The sequence below is a fragment of the Triplophysa dalaica genome, chromosome 14 (assembly GCF_015846415.1).
Source record: "Triplophysa dalaica isolate WHDGS20190420 chromosome 14, ASM1584641v1, whole genome shotgun sequence".
Classification (NCBI taxonomy): Eukaryota; Metazoa; Chordata; class Actinopteri; order Cypriniformes; family Nemacheilidae; genus Triplophysa; species Triplophysa dalaica.
In genome coordinates this window covers 2898525-2907285 of record NC_079555.1, presented here as the reverse complement: position 1 = coordinate 2907285, position 8761 = coordinate 2898525, and the positions used below count along the sequence as shown (strand labels likewise).

The following is an 8761-nucleotide window of genomic DNA, read 5'->3' as shown; positions in this document are numbered from 1 at the left end:
TGTCGGCTTTCACAGAACTAAGATGTTGTCACATTTCGCGTCTTTGCCGAAGGAGATAACGGATTTATGAAACACGCTCTTTAGAGCAGTTTGACCGTTTAGGGCTCCTGTAGAAACAACATGATGAATACCGGGGACCCGGATAGAAAAAGCACACAGTGTACTCCACCCTGAGAAACAGAACAGGTCCAAGGCTCAGATGATGCAAAGAAAAAGTAATATCTACATCAGATTAAAGGTAAAATAACTAATCCCCATCCAATTGAGGCTAGATATGGCCCAAATACCTCCTTCATTGTAAGTCAATTCAGCCTGTGCAATACAAATAATAAAGTCTAATGACTGTGAAAAAAACAATAGCATCGCTCTCCTAAACTGCATGACCACAAAACGTGTGGGATGGGTTACGTTTAATATTTAGGTTCATTGTTTTAGAAGTAATCTTTAACTACATAAACAATTAAAATAATAGTTTAACTATTCTTAGCCTTTTGTGTTTGATTTCCATGACAGATTTTCCAAGCTAGCATCACCTTACATTACTAACTAAATCTATATTTATAGATTTATAGAAATTTTCTCATATGCTTTTACACAAACCTACATCTGCACACACACACACACTGGCACATGAACAAATCTGACCTTTGTGCTACTGAGCTATAAAGACAATCACAAAGACACGCACAGTGCTGTTATACAGTACACAGAATAATGGACCGCTCTAAAACTCACATTGAGGACAAAGCAACTATAAAATTTATAGATTAGACCCACAGAGACTCAAGGCCTGAGCACACTGTCTGTGCGTGTGTCAGAGTCTCATCTGTGACTGACTCTTATTAACATTAGAAGTGCTGCTGATGCTCTTAAAATCCTCTTTCAAAAGGCCACAGGACAGGCTGAGCTATATAAATCCAAAACACAGTTCTTTTAACGTCTTTGACCTTCAGGCACTATAGGTCACATCTGACCGCATATACAATGTTTTATATCGTGACACGGTTTTACGTTCAGATCTTTAAATATTAGACATTTAAAATACAATTAAGTGGAAGAGAGTGTAACCTAAGATGACCGAAGAATACTGGGAAATATTTAACAATAACATTTTTTACATTCTTTAGTCTTAGGATTGGAAAAACTTGAAAAATAATATAGGCTAATATACAATAATGAGAGATTTGTCATTTTTGGTTGAAATGTTATTTTTGAACCATTTTACAATGTCACATTATATTAATATCATAATATTGGCCACTCCCCCAATCATTAATCAGGCCCAAAATCCTACAAGAATTGGGATCAGTTGTAATATATTCATAACAGTGAGTGATGTACAGTTAACATGCTTTCAGGAGGATATTGCGTTTATGATCAAGATTATCTAGAGCTTTCATTCTGTACTGTCAGTTATCCAGAGTCCCTCCCTCTGAGTATTTAAGGATCTCCTCTATCCAAGTAAAGTCTGAGTCCTTTCTGAGAGTCACCGAAACCAATACATCTAAGTGCTGCACTAACAAGCGAAGCTAACTTTTTCTCTGCGTTTCGGTTTTAATTTTAAGCATTACTGTATGATGGACAACGAAGGTCGCGCAACGGCAGTTTCTTCATGGGATGACGTTTAACGTAAGAACGCTAAAAAGTGACTATAATAACCTTTATATGTTACTGTGCAGTTGTTTACATAAGATTACCATTACTCATCAACAGACAGATCAATTCTGTAACTAAATAACCACATTTTGGTGTCCTCCGCAGGTGCGCGTATCCATCCGGACTGAATAGCTTTATCGTGTCGGACTGTAAAGAATAACGACAATTTCAGCTGTTATTAAAGGACACGGACATGAAATCACTTCTTCTGATCTGCGTGTTTCTTTTGTCGCTCCAGACACTGGCGCTGCCGGCGCGCAACAGGTGAGTGCGCAACAGACACCAATTGGGTTTACGCACGGGACACCGGCGCCGCCCGGATCACCTGTGCACCACTTTAACCTGGAAAATGTGCAGAATTACCACGTGAACGTGTATGATCATCAATTGTTCAGATAATTTAAATAATATGGCCAACTTTGAAAAGGTCACTTATAGACCGAGTGCGCGTCATTGGTATCCGAGGTTCAATGAATGTCTTAACACATAGCCTACAATTCACACGCATCTTAGATTTAAACTCAGATTGTTAAAGAGAAACTTCTTAAATGTGTGTGTGGCTGCCGAAAATATCACTTGACCTTCTCCATGGGCACACGGAGCACAAAAGAGACGTGCCACCTAACGTAGTTTCTCATGTTTCCACATCGTGACTGCTTAGTCATGATACAAAGATCTATTTCAGACTCTGACTTGCTGGATAAAATACGAATGATGTAAATGAATGACGTCTATGCTACAAAGTCCTGCAGACATTGGGTACCAAACGTTTTGGACTTGCCATTCATCTCTATGCCAAAAAGTGTCCCAATCAACCTAAAATCACCCTTCATAAAACTGTAATCGCGTTACATAATAAAGCATAAAAACAACAATCCACAAAAATACACACACAACAAACAACTAAACGCGTAACAGCCGATTAAAAAATAGAGAAGTTACATTTTGCATTTTAATATGCTATGTGATATTTTGTTACAACACGTTTTCAAACATACATTAAAAGCTGAACTGCTTTTGGGACTGCTGTTCTGATGTTTTAGTTTAGGCCTATAAATGATACAATTCTTTACCGAAAACAAGCCAAGCGGCTCCACCTGCTGGTGGGTCGAGAATATTTCTTCCAACGCGCAATACTAAACAAGTCAGTGGCCTTCAAAAACGAAACAAACTTGTAACATAAATCTAAACATGCTGTGTGAGCGCAGTGTGGGAAAAGGTCAACACGAGTCCACGGACACAAGCACTCAGTGATTTAAAACTTCAATGTTCGGCTGCAAATGAAATCCTTTGCACAGGGCAAAGGTACAATGAATTTATGTAAGGCGGATTTAGGCCGTTGTCCCCCAATAGGAGCCCATTATGGCCCTGTTTTAAACATGTGCCCTTCAGAGAGCGGATTGCAACATCAGTCTTAACGGTTTGTGTGATGTCTCACACTCTCAGGCCACATGCAGGGCACTAATGTGGGAACTCATCTCAACAGTCTCGCTCTCATCCTGAACCTTCCTTCTCCTCTTCCTCTCCATTCATCCGCAAGACAGAATGAAACATCACAATGCACATCCTCCTGTGCATCCTGTGCCTCTCCTCTGACCGCCAAGAGACTCTTCACCCTGTTCTTCCGTACTCACAGGTCTGTGCGTATGTGTGTGAAATACAGCATCTCTCTCTCATTAGAGGAGTGAAACAGTATGACTTCAGTTCAGGACAGAGGCTCATGATGGGTTTGGAATACGAGTCTATTGTGTAACTGTGCCGTTCCGCAGAGCGTATCACTCAGACTTTATGATATGGTTGAGGCTTTAATCTAATCATTCATATAACCGCAACAATGGCACGTTAACAGATTGGATAAGCACGCTTTAATCACGACAATGCAGAATGATGTACAGACGGGAAATTATGAAGAGTGCATGTCAAACGATAAGCAGAACTTTAAAAGGAATCAAGAGAACAAGTTCACTAATACAATAGACGGACAGGCACGCAGGCAGACAAGCAGTCAAATGATGGAAATGTTGACAAGAGGCAGACACGCGGAGCAGGACAACGCAGACAGACAGACAGACAAGGAGACAGATCAACAAGACAGACAGACTGACCAATACGCAGACAAACATAAAGACAACAGAATATAGACCACAGGTTTACATGTCATAATCTTGTAAATACGGTTTAAAAAAGGCAGCGAGCAGGAGTGCTTACTTTCACAGACCAAGTGATTGTGTGTATTGCCGTATTGAAATACTTTTGAGCAGACTAATCCTGTTCAGAAACATAAGGATTAGAATTTAAGACTAGAGTATTACCCTTTATCACCACTAATACACAACATAAACATACAGACATCCAAAATATATACAAAGATTCATCCACATAGGACAGATTCAAGTGACTATTTCAAATGTTTAATGTAATCAGAATTTCTAGATATATTGTGGTCGTTTCAGTCCAGTGTCTGTTGAATTTCAGCAAAATCTAAGTTCAGGAGCGACAAAGTCATCCAACAGGAATGTGACGGCATGACAAGACATCGACGTTAACACATAAGAAATCTTGATCTTTTCCTAAACACATGTAGAAATATTGCTTCTATATTGCTTGGAAGTGAATATGAACTTGTTTTCTTTGCCCTATTTGAAGTCTGAACAAATCAAGAGCTTCTTTTCGTTATTTTGACCTGTTTTTCCAGTTTTCATTTCCTTCAAATAAATGCAAATAGAAAAATATTTTTATTTGACATTGGGTTGAAATGATGTTTCACCAAAACACATCCATATAAATAGTAAATTCAGAAAAAATGCTTTTTTGTTATCTTATTTTTTTCAGCGGCTGTACATCTCGCAAATACTTCTTATTATAAGTTGAATGTATAAGAAATGCAAATGATGATTTCAACATATTTTGAAATGTGTGTTACAATACATTACATTTTATATTAATGCATTTGGCAGATGCTTTTATCCAAGGTGACTTAGAAACAATTGTAAGGACATTGCAATGTGAGTATGTGCAATCTCCTGGGATCGAACCTATGACCTTCGCGTTACTAATGCTTATAATCCTTATAATAGTCCTTATAATCAACATACAACAAAAATCACAACATTTATTTGAAATGGTTTGGAAAAATGTGCAGCTGTGCATGATGGGCACTGGTGCCAGTTTATTGAGAATTTTTTAACAGTATCAGGGGTCAGTTTGCCCCTCTAAGAGTAGATGTAAATAAAAAGCTTGTTGACCTGCATCCAGTAATCTGATAAAAACCTGAGTAAACCCTGTCTGGCTTTATTTTGCAATACTGACAGCCTGATTATCCCGTCCCTGTATGGAAAAACAGTCTCTAGCTCTCTTCCAGACATTCTGTTTTGATATTAAATGACGATCGATCGACACAGTTAAGTAGGACAGCGGATCAGGAAATGTCTGAATGACTATTTCTCTTTACATCACCAGACCGAGTGTTCCTGGAACACCATGGAAGCTTCTAGAAACAGAGGGCGGCGTTGCCATGGAAACCATCACCATCCCCTCAAAAGCACCGAGTTCCGGGGCAAAAGAGCGCGTGGGTCTGGAGAGCCCTCCTGCATAAAGGACACCCGTCGAGACAGACCGGCACACCGTCCAATCAGAACAGCACCCCCCAGGGTCACTCCCGGGAACGTCGGCAGGTCCGGGGTCAGCTGATGCGTGTGGGCTGTGTGCTGGGTACCTGCCAGGTGCAGAATCTCAGCCACCGGCTCTACCAGCTAATGGGGCAGAACGGACGCCAGGACAGCTCGCCCATCAATCCCAGAAGTCCTCATAGTTACGGATAAAACTGATGAAGCACTTGAGAATAAGGAGAATGTGACAAAAGACGTAAAGAAACCGTACGGACTGTCCTTCTACAGTGCACGTATGTGAGAACGCCCGAGCTGTCGCTGAGCTGTCTTACCTACTTTTAATACTTGATACCCTTGGAAGCTTCATTATCTGTATGTTTTAGAAGACTGTTTGGGAGGATTGTTCTCTCGGTCTCTCTGATAATCTGAGACGCATCGGCCTCGACTGAGCCAGCTAAAGCCGTACAGAGCTTCGACAAGCACTTGAGAGTAAACATCCCGTATTAGGACATTAAAGCCGTATGAATGCTATTGCATGAGATACCAAACTAGCACACCTTCATGCAAACATTTCAAGAAATCTAAATGTGTAATGTTAGAGAAACTTGTCTAAAATTCATGTGATGAATCACCTAAAGGTTACTCTGCTAGGACACTTCTGTGAAGGATATGTTAGTTCCGAGAAGCGATCTAACATTTATTTGCGGACACTTCCTACTTGGTTACATGTCATCAAATGCCATGAAATTAAAGGGATAGTTCATCCAAAAATAAATATTATATGTTATTCCAATCTGTTTGACTGCATGTGATACTGTGACAATCTGCAGAACACAAAAGAAGACATTTTGAAGAATGTTGGTCATTGTATGGACATAAAACCACAGAGACATTTCTCAAAATGTTTACTTTTGTTTCAAGGAAGACAGAGTCTTATACAGACAACATGAGGCTGAATAAATAATGACAGAATTTTTTGTCTCATCCGTCTCCTCATCTGCCATGATCCAGGTACAAGCAGACTCACTACAAGCAGATCAATGCATCAGATCGAACCCACACCTGCTTTATTTTTAGCTGTCTATGATCTTTAACTAGTTGAGGCAAAAGTATTTCAAGATCTGAAGAGTCCAAATACTTTTTTTAGGGTCATAATTTTTTAGGATTATACTCAGTATTCACCTTTAAACTTTTATAATGTTATTCATCCATAAAGCTCTCATGTTTGCAACAACATTTGATCACAACGACCCAACAGTCTTCCAAAATAAAACATGAATTTAAACATGATCATCTGGCCAAAAAGCATGTTTTCCCATCCATCCAAACACACACATCCCATTAGTTTCTCTTAGTGGTGTCACCGGAGAACTGTCCGTATGTCCTCCTGCGTACATCAGTTACACAGGTCAAATGTTACCATAAACATTAAGCACTTTAAACGAGAAAGAATTGATTTGGCTTTGACTTGAATGGAAAGAGTTGTTATTTAATTCTTAGTTAACAAAGGCATCTGATGTGTAAATATTTTTTATAAGTGTAAAATGATCGTATGTTTCTAGCTATTCGTCTCCGTTGTGTATGTTAATATCATTTAACGTGTCAATAAACAAAACATTAAAATGTTTCACTGTATCATTTGAGCAGCACAAACAAACACAAGCTTGCATATAAACACACACTAGATGAAACTTTCAAACACATACTGTACACCAAGTACCATGGCATCAAGAGAGAGAGCGAGAGAGCAGCTTTTATGTGGTTTGAGGTAAGACTGCTCTCTGCTGGCTGCATGTCTGACTACCAAAACATTTTCAATCTCTCTCAGGCCGAGAAATGAATAGAAATTAAACCCATGTGGCAACAACATCCTGCGTATGCCCAAACTAAACTTCCGGCAGACTACTGCAAAGAATCAATAATTGTTGAGTGTTTTTAATTTAATTCAATACAAATAATATACAGAAAATATTAATTAAATTAAATATATAAATAAATTAAATGTTATATTAATAGCCAGACAAGACCAGAAGGTAACTTGGGCCGGGCGTGTGCGTGCAATGAACCCATCTATCCAGACTTTTATGATAGGTAGCCTCCTCATTCCACTGTTTGCATGGTAAATATAATGTCCATTTTGTACCAGGTCATAAATCACTTTTTAATTTAAAATGTATTTTAATGTAGGATGGACTTTTAGTTGGCCCATATGAAAGCATAGTTTAGCGCACTTTAATATAGTACACTATAGCTTTAGTATAGTAAATGTGATAAAACACAACTATTGTGAATCTTTTCAACTGTTTACTATACTAAATACTTTAAAAATATTTAAAATAAAATAGTTGAAGTTGGTATACAATATTAATGTCGCTGCATACTCCCAGTTGAAAATTCCTTCATTGACAAGTTTTATAAGCTATTTAAAAACATATACTTTAAAAAACAAAATATCCACTATAAAAATGGTCGTGTTAAAACAACTAATTTTGTGTTCACTTAACACTTAACAAAAGTAAAAGTAACAAAATGACACATAATGTGATAAAAAGCATAACAAAACATGTGTTGATGTTTAACAAGATCTTTTTGAGGGTGTTTAAAAAAGATAATGTTATGTACTGTATATTTATAACATAAATAGTTTTCTATTTTTCTAAAAAAACTAACAAAGCAGCAACTTCCAAAATTATGAAAAGATTTTTAAAAAAAGATTTGAGATGCTATCAGAATAAGTCTGTGTGTATCTTCATCACAGTTCATGCTGTAATTGTGTGTTTTGACACGTTGTGTCCTTGACCTACCTACATTCAATCCGCCAATAAAACTCAGGGGTGTCACCAGACAGATGTGTGTTCGTTCAAAAACATGAACGAAATATGAATTTAAAGAATGGATTACGTCATGACTCCAGTCTCTCAGTGACGGAGTTGCTAAACTGAAGTTTATGGCTTCAACTTCAAAAGATTCAAGATAAACTGGACAAAATAACTTTTTCATTAACTGAATTCATATTTTTTTTATTCATCTTCTTAATAAATAAACGTAAGTGGAAATCAACATGGGGGAACAATTAAAACTTTAAAACTGTATCTATGGACATGAAGGTTAATTCTACTTGATGCCTAATTTTAAAATTCTTACATTTTCTTTTTAAAGCAAAACTCCTGAGTCACTGTAAGAGGGTCCTTAGATGTCCTTAGATTCTTAGATTTAGGTCAAATTATCACTTCCAGACAGCGGAGAGCATTTACACACGTAAATACACACACGTACACACACTTAAATACACACACGTGCACGCACACACACGCACACACACGCAAACACAAACACACGCACGTACGTACGCACTTAAACACACACACGTGCATGCACACACGCATTCACGCACACAAACACACACAAATGCACACTTAAATACACACACACAAACACGCACGCACGCACGCACACTTAAACACTACACAAACACGCACACAAATACATACACAAAC

The 8761-nt window shown here is 38.0% G+C and overlaps 1 protein-coding gene across 1 annotated transcript; it reads left to right on the top strand.

The window, feature by feature from the left end:
• The first annotated feature begins 1494 nt into the window (after positions 1 to 1494).
• Positions 1495 to 6891, top strand: adm2b (adrenomedullin 2b). The gene is given in 4 exon segments (XM_056766218.1): positions 1495 to 1629; positions 1762 to 1920; positions 5116 to 5223; positions 5225 to 6891. Coding segments are annotated over 3 exon segments (432 nt in total). The 5' UTR covers positions 1495 to 1629; positions 1762 to 1849; the 3' UTR covers positions 5478 to 6891.
• Positions 6892 to 8761: the final 1870 nt, after the last annotated feature.